The 16365-nt window shown below is 39.2% G+C and overlaps 2 protein-coding genes across 2 annotated transcripts in view; one reads left to right on the top strand and one right to left on the bottom strand.

Moving 5' to 3' along the window:
- The window catches only part of LOC146363437 (major histocompatibility complex class I-related gene protein-like), a 52145-nt gene that overhangs the window by 3626 nt on the left and 32154 nt on the right, over positions 1–16365 (bottom strand). The window lies entirely within an intron of this gene.
- Positions 1517–7328, top strand: LOC146363439 (stonustoxin subunit beta-like). Its single transcript, XM_084919808.1, has 6 exons — positions 1517–1689; positions 1972–2059; positions 2383–2469; positions 3389–3488; positions 4590–6011; positions 6191–7328. The coding sequence occupies exons 4-6, from the start codon at positions 3398–3400 to the stop codon at positions 6859–6861; spliced, it is 2184 nt and encodes a 727-aa protein (XP_084775934.1). The 5' UTR covers positions 1517–1689; positions 1972–2059; positions 2383–2469; positions 3389–3397; the 3' UTR covers positions 6862–7328.

Below are 16365 nucleotides of genomic sequence, written 5' to 3'. Positions count from 1 at the left end.
GCTCTACAGCAGGACTGTGCAGCTTTTAATTTATATTTTGACAAAGATTTGGGGCTAAAGGACCAATGTGGCTGATACGCTTTGCATGTGCAAATTATCAAGAATGTCCAAAACTATTAAAACAATGAAAGGCTTGAACTACTTCAGTTGTGTGTAATGAATCTAAAATATATGAACGTCTAATGTTTATCAGTACATTGCAGAAAATAATAAACTTCATCACAATCACATCACTTTCGTATGTTGTACTGAATCCGATACATATCCGATGTTTCAGAAAGCGACTGCTGTTTGAACGGTCATGTCGCATTAAATCCGTCTTTTACGTCACTGACACAAGACAGACGCCAATTATCAGCTCCGGAGAAGCGCCCGAGAAGACGTCGCGAACGCTTCCTGGCCATCCAGTGTAGATGTCAGTGAAACTGTTGGGAAGACAATGTTGGAGAAACGTGAACATTTTATTTGTACTGTATAATCTGCAGATTCTGACAGAAATCTGCAACTATCCTTTGAAGCACCGCTCCTCTAAAACAGCAATAAGGTTAATTATTAGGTTATCTGCATTATTATGTAAATAACAAAATAACTTAAAGCAAAAATTGGGAAACGTAAAGTCCGAAGTCTTTATATTAAGGGCCATCAGTCAAACAATATTGTTTGCTCTGGGTCTAAACACAGCGCGTTGTGTGTGACATCTTCTTTTGCGCATGCGGGCCGCTTTGAGCGTTCACACTAGAGAGCGTTTGCTGTCGCATTTTATTTGTAGTGTGAACAAGCAGACACAAAAAATCGGATTTGATCAAAAAATCGGAATTGAGCATTAAGACCTGCTGTGTGAACGTAGCCTAATTGTCTGTCCTGAATCAGTCTTATTAGGTGATGTTAAAATAATTGTATCATTCCAGTGTTTTCAGTGTGGGAAAAGTACTCAGGGCCTTCAAGGTAAACACTATGAAAGGCAGAAACAAGTGTAATATTCAGAAACCTAAAGTATGTATCAGCAGCAGAATGGAGCTAAAAATAAATGTTTGTTTCAGTTCTATGAAGCTTTGAGTATTTTAGATTAGCAGTACTGCTGTGTTTGTTGCATCATATTGCTGCACTCTTTTAAGGATAGGGAAACATCTGACGGGGTTATGTAATTGGCGTAGTGTTATGGAAATAGTTGAGCATTCATTAACTGCAGGAGGTATGGTAACTATAGGAGAATGATGAGGGTAGAAATGGGAAATACTGGGGAATTCAGGTTTGAAAAGGTGGTTGCGGGGTTATGATTTCACGAAGGGAAAGGAATTGGTTCTTCGATTTCTGAGAAATACAGGACTTTTTAAGAGGATTTAAAGAGTTAGAGGTGATCTAAGTAAAATCCAGGGGATGTCAGTAATGCAAAATCTATGGATGCAACCTGCCGTTAAAATGGAGGAAGAAGAAGAAGAATGCTTGTGATTTGTTGAGATTGTATGGAGGTGGGAGTTGTATTACCAGGGGCGGTTTCTTAAACTCGGCGCCCAAGTTTAAGAGGAGATTTTCGCGGAACTGCCGGCTTACATTGCTGTGAACTTGGGTGTGCAACGCAGTGTGTTCGCTGAATTGTCTGTTTAATAGGTACGAAACGTGGAGCAATTAAGGCACCGGGTGTTCATCTCAGGGGCAGCTGTAGTCCGTTTTCTGCTGGATTAATGCACCGTATGTATATGAGTTCACCCTATATTTTTATATGTTACAGGGAAAATATACTGTGGCTAATTGCGTAGTTTGACTATTGCCACTTGTTATATTTATGCAAACAAACATTTTATCTCTGGGTGTCTGCTTGCCAGTCCACCTCATTCGGCAGCATGTGTTTATTGACGCCTGCCAGCTTTGGTTACATTTGCATGACTCTGTGGCCTCCATTACATCGGGGCTTTTTCTCTTTGAAGATCCGCTATCTAACCTAACACCGTTTCTCTGTTACTGTTTCCCGAGGCCCCATACTGTGATTTGGTGATTGCCGCGTATCTGAGGGCTGAAGCTGGATTTTTGGTCACCTACCGACTGAACACTGGTTCTAAAAGTTAGGTCTTTTTTTTAGCTGACGTCATCTTTGGCTCTGCCTGGGGTGGATGCACAGATTTTGACATGTCTTTTCTGGCAGCTACTTTTTGGATGGGTTTCTGTTTTATTTATTTTTACATACATGCTGTTATATCTATTTTCCCCTATTCATTGCTAATCTTGTTTATTGTAACTTTAATTAAATTTGAATTTTATCTATAACATTTAGCTGTTACTGTTAATCCCCTGAAATTTGACACCAAGCTGCCACTAATACACTGAATCAGACTAATAGTGACTCTTATTGATTACTAATTTGATTTCTCTTCTGTTTCTCGATAGAAAAACAGAAGGTGGAAGGTGGACCAGTAGCAGTGTGAGCTTCCTGTTAAATGTTTTTAAGACATTTTTATTGGCCCTGCATTATTGGTAAGTCCTATCCTAGTCCACTCTTTTCTTTCTTTTGTTTTGTTGTTTTAAGCATATGTAATGCTGTTTTTAGGCCAGCATTTAGGCCAATAGTGGGTGTGCTGCAGTCATTCATTCTGTTCAAACCTGTGTGTCCTTCTCTTAATAATATTAAACCCTTAGATATCCTGGGGGTAAAATTTCCACAGGCAGCATCGCTATAAAATCATCAAGTTTCCTCGACTGTACTGCCACACATGCATGGACTGTATGTGACCAGTTGCACATGGTCTGTATGTGCAACTGTATGTGTTTCGTTTCATTGACATTAATTATTCTATATAGAACAGAGGTGGATATCACATATCAGATGTTTGACCCTGGGATTAGCATTGCATCCAGTAGTGGTGTGGCACTATCCATTGTTGTGAATCTTTGTGACAAGTGAGCAGCCAAAAGTGGCTTGTACAAATCTGTATGTGTACAAATCTTGCCATGTGCTGCTGTATCCCTTACCACTCTGGTTCCTGCAAAGGTTGCTCTGCTTCACGAACAATCATCACATACTCCACTACTTTTCAGTTTAACAAACACCAATATGAGTCATTACATCTGTTACAAAATAAAACTAATAATATAATAACTAATAACCTAAACCTGATGCCAACGCAGGGCTAGGAGTTTAATACAATTTGTATCTGTTGTGATTTTGACCTGCAATGGTCATGAAAGCAATATGGTCAGAAAAATCATTACTCATTTTAATTTTCAAATTTCATATTTGAGCTACCTTAGGTTTGTTATCAGCAGCTGCCTTCATGTTTGGATTGTTCCGGGTATGTCTTGGTATATTTTGTCAGTGAGCAACAGTCCACTGCTGCTTGGTTCTCTCTTTGGAATGCAGAATTTAAAGGTGTATGATAAATATTTTTTTCATCAGGTCGGAGACATGGCTTCAGATGCGATGACAGTGGCTGGTCTGGGTCGACCTTTTGATCTCGGAATGCTCTACAATGCATTAACAGATGAACCAATATGTGGTAAGTTTTGTATTTATTATAAACATAAATGGTTTGCTTTTAAAAAAGATTGTTTAAATATACTCGTCAGTAATATAAATGCTTGGACATGTTCAAGGTGACTTAAAGATCAAAATTAATGGTATTTGCTGATGAAACTAATATTTTTTTCTGATGATGATGATGATAATAATAATAATAATAATAATAATAATAATAATAATAATAATGGGGGCAGCACTGTTGTGCAGCACTGTACGGTGGTTAGCACTGTTGCCTCACAGCAAGAAGGGCCTGAGTTCAATTCCACCATGAGGCCGGGGTCTTTCAGTGTGGAGTTTGCATGTTCTCCCCGGGTACTCCAGCTTCCTATCCGTGTGGGGATAGGTTAATTGAACAATCTAAATTGCCCATAGGTGTGAATGCAGGGGTGAATGTGAGTGTTGGCCCTGGGACAGACTGGCGACCTGTACAGGGGTGTACCCCGCCTTGCGCCCTATAACAGCTGGGATAGGCTCCAGCCCCCCCGCGACCCTAAAAAGGATAAGCGGAGGCGAATGGATGAATAATAATGATAATAATAGTAATATTAATAATGATGATGTAAATCATGACTTAAGAATTTTAAAAACTGGATGGAAAGTAATAAATTATCACTAAATCTTAGCAAAACAAAATCAGGTTTCACTGATGTTTATTTATAGAAACGATGTTAGGTTAAGTGCCAAATTACAATATTTGTCTTAAGGCACTTATCTATTATAAGCTAAAGATGCTAAAATCAATGAAAGACTAGAGGCTTCTTACCTGCCTCCCTAAAACACAGGAGGAAAGTATTATAAGCAGATGTCTTCCCCAAAGATCAAATAGGTTGCTTGCAAAACATAAAGCTGGCCTGAACTCAATGGGAAGTTCAAGTTATCTTGGGAAAATACAAATTAGAATAAGCAATACTGCTCTTAAGCAGGGAGGAAATAAAACAATAGTCACACATAAAATACAGTTATGATCTTGTAACATAATGATGATGATAATAATGGCTCATAAAATCATAAGCTGCACATTATTTCCTGACTTTACCAAAACCTTCATAAGATAACTAACATTTTGCCATTTCTTTAGGTTTCACCTTGTGGGATGATCGCACTCTACAAGAGCACACAGTTGAGAGACCTCAAAGAAGCAGCACATTTGAAACTTCTGCTTGCGACTCCATTGAATCCAGATGTTCCTTGCTGGCTTTAGAACCTTCTTTGAAGGCCAGTTTTCTTAGTGGATGTGTAGAAGTTGGAGGATCTGGCAAATATCTGACAGATCAAAAGACATTCAAGAACCAAAGCAGAGTGACTATTCAGTACCAAGCTACCACCAGCCTCAGAAAATTATCAGCATCTATAATTGGCACCATAAATGAACCGCAGAGACAAATTATAGAAAGTATCTCAGCTACACATATAGTCACTGGTATCCTTTATGGGGCCAATGCCTTGTTTGCATTTGATAGTGAGAAGTTAGACAGTAGCCAAGTTAAGGACATCCAGGGAAGCATGGATGCTTTAATAAAGAAGATCCATGTTGACGGGAAACTTAAAATTGAGCTGACTAAAGAAGAAAAAGACCTGAGCAAGAAATTCTCCTGTAAATTCTTTGGAGACTTCATTCTGGACAGCAACCCTACAACATTTGAAGAAGCAATGAAGACCATTGCAGAACTGCCAAAGACCCTGAAGGAAAAGGGTGAAAATGCTGTTCCTATAAAAGTTTGGCTGACGCCACTGAAGACATTAGGGTATGGAGGTGCAGAGCTGGTAAAAGACATCAGCGTTGACTCACTAAGGAGGATTGAAGATACTCTGGAAGCTCTAAAGGAGATGAAAGAGAGATGCAATGACTCTCTGGATGAGGTGGTGGTGAAGCATTTCCCACAAATTAAAAAGTACCTACAAAACTTTCAGAAGTTGTGTAGTGATAAAATCTCTCACCTCCAACGAGCTCTGAAAAGAGTGCTTCCCTCCATTCGTGAAGGTAGAGCGGATGAGAGATCACTGAACGACGTTTTTGATGACTTGGACAAGTCGCCATACAATCTGGGAAATCTTAGCAAGTGCCTTGACTATAGAGAGAGAGAAATCAACATCATCAGGTCATTTTTAGGGAGGATGGAGGGAATAAAGATTGTTCAAAATAAGTCAGAATTAGATAGAGCAGTACTTGCCACAGGTGTAAATCATGCATTTTGCTTTGTTTTCACCGGTTTGAAAAATGCTGACCTCAACCTTGATGCAATGGCCATTGAAGACCCATGGTATTATTTAAACAATACCTTGGATCATATGAAAGAAGTAGCAGTCATTTTCATGGATCTTTACAGAGCATACAAGAACAGCACCCAGCTCTGTTTCCTTGTAGCAGCTATACAACACCAGAATTACAAAGGAGCCACCATTTATCAGTACAAGGAGGGCAGAATGATTACTGATAATTTTTCAAAGCCCAAGATTCGGGATCCCAGAACTATAAAAAAGCGAAGTCATTTTCTTTGGAGTAAGTATTTACTTCCGAGATTGCTAGTTTTCAAAATCATCAAATATTTAAAGGCATTGTTGTAATTATCAACAAAAACCAAATATAGTTGTTGTTTTTTTTAATATTAGAAGTTACTTGACTGAAGTGGATGATTATGTAGATGACTCCTAAAGATTGTGTTTTTGCCTTTCATTCAGATTACTGTCATCTCACTCTGGACCCAGACACTGCAAATAACTACCTCACTCTATCTGAAGACAACAAGAAGGCAACATGTGGGAAGTGGCAAACCTATCCAGATCACCCAGAGAGATTTGATAAGCATACACAGGTTCTGTGCAAACAGCCGCTGACTGGTCACCACTATTGGGAAGTAGAGTGGAGTGCTGGTTATATGCCGAGTGATGTTCGCATAGCTGTTGCATACAAAGAAATTGGAAGGAAGGGAAGAATGGATGATTTAGAGCTTGGATGTAACAAGATATCCTGGTATTTTGGTGTGGATAAAAGTGAATCCTTTGTTCCTTTGAGAGACGCACTTTACAATATTGTGTCTAAAATGAAATCCTTCATCCCTTTTGTAGACATATTTTATAAAAGGCTTGTAGCATACCATGATAAGGTGAGGATGGTTTTTTCTCTTACTAGATTGGGCAGAGTTGGTGTGTATCTGGATTGGCCTGCAGGCACTTTGTCCTTCTACGATGCTTCCTCTAATAGTGACAAACTTGTTCATCTGTACACCTTTGAAACCAAATTCTCAGAGTCTGTTTACCCAGGGTTTTACATCTATTACCCATCCAATTATGTTTTCCTGTGTCCAGCTAGTCAGATGATGGAAAACATTTTGCATACACCTGTTTACTGACAAAGAAGTAAAGCGCTCTGTAACAAAGACCAACTTGTAGAGGAAAGTCTCACCTTTGCTTTGTTGCTTCAGTGGTGAGGGAGAAGTGCTGATTGAGCATTGCTCGCACTTCCACCTCCAGCCATTGGCCAACTCTAGGGTGACCGAGCAATAAGGTGTGACGGACCGGTATGCAATGCAAAAACGAAGTATGATAATAAGTGCTTTGATACAGCTTCTTTGTCCATGCTTTGCTGTCTCCTCACTGCTCGCTACACACGAAGGTGTGCCTATGCTCCACAAAAACAGCAACATGCTTTCTGTATGACACACGGTGATGACCTAGATTTAATTGGTCTGATATTTTGTGCCATATTTGTAAATACTTGGTTGAGGAAAAATGTAATCTAAATTTTTGACTGCTTCTTGTCTTTGTTATCCTGACCTGGTTGAATAAAAGGCTTTGTAAATACAACTCACAAAGAAAACCTGTCTGTGGATTTATTCATTCTATAACACCTACAGATTAGTATTGCTGTGTAATATCACGACATCCTAAGCACATCTATTGCATCAACAACCATTGCCCTTACTATTTGCCAGTATTTCTGCTATAGTTATCGTACCACTGCCATCCACACATGGGCCTAAGCCGTTATGCTTTTATAAACAACTATAGTATGTTGCTTCTGAAATCCATGATTTTCTACAGAGAAAATTACATTTTATTTATGTTATAAATACAATTTGAATTCTTTAAAAATTATATCAAAAAAGAGACTCCCAGTTGAAGGTCTCTAACGAATTAAAAAGCTAAACTTGAATTATCCTTGTGATGGCCCGCTTGAAGCTGACGCTCCGGTGCGTGTGTCAAAAAAATCAACACACTGCTTCAGAAGTACTGTGTCGAAGCTTGATTCGTTTGGCCAGAGTGACGTGATCAGTGACGTCCGAAGCTTCATTTAGAACCTAACTGCTTCGGTGTCTGATTCAATGGTTTATAAGGAAGTGAATCATTCGCGGGATTTGTGGTGTTTTGATGGTAACAGATAGCGAACCACTGATCCTTCCACTGAGAGATTTGGAGCCAGCGAGGAATAGAGGAGTTTCTGTTGTGTGGGAGTACTTTGAGTTGATTTTGGTCAATCGGGTGGGTTTTCCAGCTTTGTGTTCTTGTTGTTTGCTTTTGTTTTGTGCGTGTTTATTTTATCTGACAACGGGGAAAACTTAAAATATCAAAAATCTGCTTTTCATAATATAAATATCATTAAATAACTTTAGAAAAACTTCTATTTCACTCTTTACATTTAATGTTATAAAAATATATATTTTATGTTTTAAATAATCTTAAACTGTTAGTCTGCAAAATGTGCAGCAATTTAATTTATTTATTCTCTTTAGCTGATAGTTGGTGGGGCCCAGTTAGACTTTATAACTGCATCTCTACCAGTTTCTGTGCACTCCAGCCTCTTCTGTGCCACGTGAAGGGATTTTCCTTAAGGCAGGAGAAATTATCTCCACGAAAAGGAACAGGTTCGGCCATCGCACAGTGGAACAAATTTTCTTCTTAAATACAAATGGAAAAGGGTTACCTTAAATGCATCATGTTTTTAATTTGCAAGTTCATAAGCATTTTCCCTTTCCAGTTCACAATCAATTCTACCCCCAGGTCAAAAATATGTATAGGAAAATTTCCCTAATGTAATATTATTTATAAATATACCCGTCTAGCGATTAACTGCATAAGTACATGGAGGCGGGACCTCACAGCAGAAGCATACTCCATAATGTTTTGTACATTATTATATGTATATTATATGTAACGTGGTATTTTTCAATTATTGTATTTACCAACATCAAGAAATCACAAGCAAAGAAAGACCACGCCATGGTGCATGTTTAAACAAGGAAAGTTTACTGGTCAAAATTATTTATTAAAGAAATAAACAACATTTTTGTCACCCCAAAAAATACACGTTTGAAGCAACACAACGGTGGCCCAATATCAGACAGAAAGATTGCCAACGCTACAGAGAAGCAGTTGGTTTTATTTTGTGGATTCAAGCTGCTCTTCATATTTTTGGCCACCAGATGTCACCAGAGAGGACTGTGTTGAAAAGCTTCGAGTAATGAACTGTTTTTCAATACAAGCTTCAATGCTTCAGAAAGCTTCATTTGACCATCACTAAATTATCCTGTCACCGTGGGGTACGCCAGTGTGTCTTGTTGAACGGACCCAGAAGCAAACACTGAAGAGGAGTTGCAGTTTTTAACAAAAAGCAATCCTTTATTTGGATGATGGCACGAGAAAAACATGAAAACTGGGGGAAAAAAAAAACCCCTATGAAACACTATAATTGTGACTATGATAGCGTTAACAGATGATTTGACAAAGACAGGAAACTGAGGACTTAAATACGCACAGGAGGTGATCAGGGGAAGTAGGAACATATGGGGAAACAGCTGACTGACATAAAGCTAATAACAGGACAAGGGAAGTGAAACTAAATACAATGAACAAAGAACATAAGACTCCTTCAAAATAAAACAGGAAACTGGGATAAAATAAAATAATCAACAAAATAAAACTAAAATGTACCTCCGTAAAAATGCACACAACACTGGGTCGCAAACAAAAACTGTTGTGAGCCGTCATCCTTATATCGCCTTTCGGCTTTCAGAGCGTAGTGGAGCCTTGATCTGAATTTACTTCTTCTTTTTTAAGCACTCTGCTCCTAAAAAAAATGAAAAATATTTGCAAAATATCTGCATAAATATTTATTTTCCCCGGTTAATGTGTGTGGCGGGGCATGGTCTGCAGTTCTGTGGCACGGGAGGTGGAAGCATCCGCAATAACGCTCTGCCACCTTAAGTCTGTGCTCTCTCTGCTGTTGTGTTGTTGTTGGTATGTGTTGGGCTGTGAGCTGGAAAGCTACAGCCAGCTGTGTATGTACAGCAACCGTGTGTGAAAAGTGGTGAATAAAGAGATGCTGAAAAGCATGTTCATGCAAACATTGTCGGGTCTGCATGTTTATGGTATGTTCACAATTGGACTTCTGCTCCTAAACCTCTGCGCCCAGCATCTGGAAAGTCACTTTCATCTTTATGCAGGAATGTAAGCTGTTGTCTGTGAGGCATGAGCAGTGTTTGTTTTTAACATAGTTCATGGTAGAGAATAGCTGCTCACATATGTATGTGGATCAGAAGATCGATAATCCACTAGGCCAAATGCAAATGAATCTGCTCTGGCATTATTAAATGTTTTGGGAAGTTGCTCGGAAGCTGCAGGTTGCCTACCCCTGGCCTAGGCATTTGAAATGTTAGCTAATCCATATAAGAAGTGGGGAACTTAAAATAAATATAAAAAAAAACAAAACAGAAATTTTAGCTATTAACATTACTTGTTAAACATAATTACAACACAAGTACCTTGAAGAGATCAGGTCACGTTCTAGCAGATGCTTTGAGCAAAGCAGATATGGAACATTGATGGTAAATGGCCTGCATTTGTATAGCGCTTTTCTAGTCCATAGGACCCCAAAGCGCTTTACACTACATTCAGTCATTCACCCATTCATACACTGGCGATAGCAAGCTACATTGTAGCCACAGCCTGGCTGCGCACTGACAGAGGCGAGGCTGCCGGACACAGGCGCCACCGGGCCCTCTGACCACCACCAGTAGGCAAACATGGGGTTAGTATCTTGCCCAAGGATATTTGGCATGCAGCCAGGAGGCAGCCTGGGATCGAACCACCGACCTTCTGATTAGTGGCTGACCTGCTCTGCCACCTGAGCTACAGCCACCCCTGATGATCCACATGTTAGAGAGGAGAAAGGGAATCAACTGAAACCGACTATATATAGACTAGGATGCAGAGATAGAAAATCCATCAAAGCTTATAATTATTAGTGCAAACGTATACTTAATTATAAGACATTAGGACAACTTTGGAATGTTAGAATCCTGGATGGCTGTGAACTAGATCATTGTGAGCTATTTCTAACTAGGATTACTCCGCTCTTCCAACATGTTCTCACTCCTTACTTGTCATATATGGACGCTTGGGGCAAATGTGCAGGTTTTATTTATTTGTAAAGAAAGAAAAAGGTTTACAGAGTGAATTACAAAAATTTTGGTGTAGCATACAAAACTTGGCTGCAGTAAATGCTTATGTAAAAAATGTACAAAGACATTCTGTCTTACTCAAATATTTATTTTGCAAGTTTCTCTGTGTTCATGTTTCAGGTTAATTACGGGGCCCAGAGAGGTAACCTTTATAGTCACTAACCTAGAAGCATTAGGCTTGAATGTTTTAACTTGTCTATTTATTTATTTATTTTGACAGAACACAGAGAGAACAGAGAGGGTGAGTGAGAGGGGGACAGAAAGGGTAAGGGTGAGAAAAACAAGACAGACACTCAGAGCCACAACTAAGGAGACAAGAGATGCTGGGGAGGACACACAAAGGCAAGACCAAGACAAACAGGGCACAAAAGGGAACAGACTAAAACTACAAGTGATGAAGGGGAAATGAAGGAGATGAAACAGAACCAAATAAAGACTGAGAAACATAGTTCATAACAATAATAAACAAGGTGAAGCGCCTTGAGGCGACTTTTGTTGTGATTTGGTGCTATATAAATAAAATTGAATTGAATTGAATTGAATTGAATTGAAGGTCCAAAATCCAGAACAGGTCAGCAGCGAAACCTCTCGCTTTAAGAAAAATTCACGTGATCGATACAGCTGCTGTATTGCTCATTGCCAACATGCCGAACTGTGTTTAAGGTACCACATCCGCATCTGTCAACGGAATGGGTAGCCACCAAAAAAACAAAACAAAATTAATCTCGCAAAGATAAAAAACAAAACAAAACATATATCTCTATAACAAAATGGAGCCCGAAAAAAAAGAAAAGTTTCTGCTGTGTGGGATCATTTCGATCTTTTAACTGCAAATAAGGTAACTGTTTGTCTGTCTTTGCTTCAGTATAATCAATCAGAATAGGGAAAACAGCAATGTGACTCGCAGTGTAAATTATTTATTTCATTTTATGCAGGTTGAATGTTGCATCTCTTCTGCGGAGCTTTCTTACACAAACAAAAGCACCTCCTCAATGTTTAGGCATTACAGAGCCAAACATGAAAATGAGGAGACAAACACACCAAGGATGAACACATGTAGGCCTATCTGTGCCCTGTGAGCGTGTGTTTTCCAAAGCTGGGAAAATGGTGTCAAAAAAACACAACAGACTGAATGCAAAAACATTGGATAAACGTATTTTTCAGAATATAAATTTATAATAAACTCTGAGTCAATTACATTTAAATGGGTAATATTACATTCACAATACTTTCATTTAAATTTTCACTTAATGTCATTCACAATAGTGATGGTAAATTTGATTCTTTTTACTGAATCGAGTTTTAATGAGTCACTCACCAAAGTGAATCGGATTTTTGAGTCATTTGATTCACTGTGTCAGTTGACCAGAGAGTGCAAAAAATGTACATTTTCACTCAAACTTAATTTGTTTCTCTTTTCATGTATATCCTACTGCTAAGATGAGTGATTCTAAAAGAAAAAAAACTATTTTATAGAGCAAAAAAGAGCAAAAACATTTCTAAAATTAAGCAATTTCCTATCAAAATTGCTTAATAAACATTTATTTTGTTTATTTTTATTTTATTGGTATTTTCCTTAAATGTGTCAAATATATATTTTCTCATCTAAATGTCCACTGAGCTGTGAGCCAGGGGGCGGTAATGCACCTTAACATTGGTTGCCAACCAAGAAGAAGAAGCTGTGAGCCAGGAGGGAGGGGTGAGTGAGTGATTCGTTCACTCTATGATTCAGCACAGGAAGGGAGGGGGTGAGTAGCTCAAATGTGCTGTTAGCATGTTAGCAGAGCGATGCTACTGTGAACCGAGGAGCTATTGTCTTGATGTGAGCTTCTACTCAGGGTTTTTTCTTCCAGTTCAGAGCAGAAATCTTTTTGTTAAGATACTGGATGTTGTGTTTTTCTCCACAATTTTAATTATAAGCTAGATATATTGCTGCTAACAGCAACAGGGATGAGTCAGTGAGTCAGTTGGGCTTGTGAATCATGATTCATGAGTCAGTAAAGTGATTCTCGAGTATTGAACAATTCGTTCATGATTCGCGCATCACTAACCTGTATATGTATATCAGTAAATTTATGCCGTATGTACTTTGAATTCAGGTGATCGGCCATAGGAATAATGTGTAATTTTCAATTATTCAGTTTTATTTTATTATTAATCCTGTCTGGACTTCATAAAGACTCTCTTGTAGTGTTGCTATTTACAGATTCTTCATATAACACCAGCAGCTAAGCTCCTGCAAACTCCATACCTTCTATTCCTTTCTGCATCTGCAGGGCTGAGGGGAGCATAGTATCCATCATTTGACTCCACTGCTGTTCAGAGCCTTTAATTCAACTAGCACAATATTTGCTGGCTCACTTTGCGTGCCAAAAAGATATGGAGAGGTAAAGGGGGATGTCATACAGATGCTACAGACAGGTGAAAAATAAAAGTAGCAGTAACAAGTAAAGCACAAAGGACATGGAGAGCACCAGAAGGTCACATAGAAAGTAAAACAGTGTGACACCTGTGAGGCTCAGAGAGAAGACTATATACACACAGTGTGGAGTGAACGCAGGTGAAACCAGTGAGGGTGTGGCAGACAATCACACAGGAGGGAAACTAGACACAGGTGCAGACAATCAGCAAATCAGAGGTGGGAAGTAAAGCCACAGGAGACATGCAACCCTACTTTTCACGTTTCCAGACTGCAACTGATTGACTCGACCGACTCCTCCCGTTGTGTCTTACTCCCAATAAAGATCTCAGGGGAGCAGAAGCAGCCGGCATTTATCAATATAAAAAATCCTTCACTCAAAGCCTCATTTTAATTTGATAACAGTTGAATGTAACATGTGGAACAACTGTATCATAAACAGTTTTATTATAGCACAAACTCAGCTCTATTTCATCATCTCATGTGTAACAGAGCTTAGGCCATTTTCACAGCTTGACAGTGTGAAAAATTATCATAGTGGAGAGGAGAGATGCGCAGGTGGGGGCGACCTCTAGACTGAGAGAAATTTGCCCGAGTGTTTGGAATTTTTTGCTGAGGACTGTTACGCTGGTTTATATCAATCTGAACAGATTAATTGATGCTTATTTTGGATTGCAGACTTTGGACTTGGAAGCTGGAAAGTGGAGTCAGTGTGGGAGGGTTGGGCAGACTAACATGATAGGGAAGGAGGTGGATAGCTATAACAGCAGTTATGGAGATGAGCGATGAGGAGGTATATGGGAGCAATACAGAGGTAAATGAGCAGCAGGAGGTGGTGAGAGGAGGTGGATACTGGATGGCCAATGACAGAAAGAGAAACAAGGAGCAGGAGGCTAGGCTGGAAGGTAGAGACAGTAAGAGTTGGGAGGATGTGGTGAAGAAGCCACAGCTGGAATCCCTTCTTGTGTTGAGCTTCCAGGGTAATGGAGAAAAACAGGTGGAAAAGGCGACAAAGCTTGCGAGTGTAGGAAAAGTCAAAGTATAAAGAAGTGTGAAAGTTGGAGTGCAGAGAGTGAGTGGGAGTAAGGAGATGATAACAGGAGTCCCCTTTAGTGTTAACACAGCAGAAATAGTCTAAGCTTGCGTAACTGTGGAGTACAAAAAGAATGATAAGAGGGTCAGAGAAATGTGTAGGTGGAACATAAAAACTGTATTTAGTGTTTATAAAGTATAAATGTGAGGGAATGTCTCAAGACCTATAAAGTGGTTGAGTTTCGGCACCTTGCCAAAGCACGTGGAGGCAAGCGAAGGTCTTCAGGATGTGGAGATCATGAATGGAAAATGTGGGTCAAACCAAAATGCTTGAACAGTGGAGGGGAAGGTAGTGCTGCCTACTGAGGATGTGAGACGATGAAGCAAGAGGCTGATTTCCCACAGTGGACAACCTTAAACCCATTTCTTTTGTTTTGGTACCTCCCACCAGAGGTCCAAGTGGAGCTGTGGAGCCAGCAGGTGTTTAACAAAATAACACATTTCTGTTTCATAGCCTCAAGTTAAAGTAATGTCAGTTAAATATGACGTGTGGAAATACTGCAAATTGCGTTTTTCCTTAACTGTTCGCATTTCCTTTCCTTACCTGTTTTTCTTTCTCAACTTTCAATACTACTTTCATCCACGTTCACTCACTCTACACAACTTCTATCTTCCTCCTCTCCAGTTCTTCCATCAGTGTCTCTCCTCCAAAAGACTCCCTCCTCTCCAATCAGCTGCCACGCTACAGGTTTCTATCCTGGCAGAGCTGTGATGTTCTGGAGGAAAGATGGGGAGGAGATTCATGAAGATGTTTATCTTGGAGAAATCCTCCCCAACAATGATGAGACCTTCCAGATGAATGCTGACCTGAGCATATTATCAGTCACACCTGAAGACTGGGGAAGGTACGACTGTGTCTTTCAGCTCTCTGGTGGTGAGGACATCATCACAAATCTGAATGAAAGCATTATCAGGACGAACTGGAAAGGTGAGAAAAACATATTTGAGTAATTTAGTTTGTTGATACTGTGGATTGTCTAAAATGTGAGGCTTGAATCTTTCTTCCTGGCTTCTTTTTTCATTATTATTATTACTTTGGGAATAACTGATGGAGAACCAAGCTGGGCTGGAAAACATGTACATTCTTCGAGGCTGTTAATGCTCTTAATATTCTTAAGATTAAGAAAAAAAACTTATTTTTTTAGTCTGTGAATTAAAAAAAGTTTCACTAATGTTTCATACAAAAGCCATTCCACGATCCGTGGACTAACTGAAATTGTTTTATTTTTTTAACCCTCCAGCTCCTGTCAATGTCACTGAACTCTCTGTGTGACTGAATCAACATCACGTAGACAAACACCGAGGATACACGCCTCCAGTTAGACAAGTTTAGGGAACCGAAGATTCATGGTTATTTTATTAGTGATTTTTCTAAATAACAGTTCTTAAATTTCTAGTAATTTTTAATACCATCATATGATCATTCAGTTGTTACTGAAAGAGACAAGTCAGAATCTGTAATATCCATTTCAGTCAAATTAATCTATTTCATCCATATTAACAACGTTTAGTAGTTTTCAGTTTGAGTTTCAGAGCTCAGAAACATCAAACTGTCCCGTGTGTCTCCAACACTGCCTGTTCTCCTGTGTGGGTATTAAAAGGTCGCTCTACATTTATTATGTCCTTAAGTGTCAAACCAGAGCCTGACCCACTGCTTTCAGCTGGATCAGCTGGCCAAAGGTTTTTGGCAGTGTCATGCAACTCTTTGCTTAAAGTTGTTTTATTTTCCAATAAAATGAATTTATGATTTTTTTTCCCCAATGTCATGAGTGTATATCTGTGTCATGAGTGTGTATCTCAATAATGATATGCAGATGAGATGCAATTATGCCCCTTCTGGCTGCCTTGATAATTATTTTATTCAACTTAATGTCAAATATGACGGC

Source organism: Perissodus microlepis, chromosome 22, assembly GCF_051167445.1.
Source record: "Perissodus microlepis isolate ML-2025 ecotype Zambia chromosome 22, ASM5116744v1, whole genome shotgun sequence".
In the NCBI taxonomy this organism is placed as follows: Eukaryota; Metazoa; Chordata; class Actinopteri; order Cichliformes; family Cichlidae; genus Perissodus; species Perissodus microlepis.
This window is presented reverse-complemented; position numbering and strand designations above follow the sequence as displayed.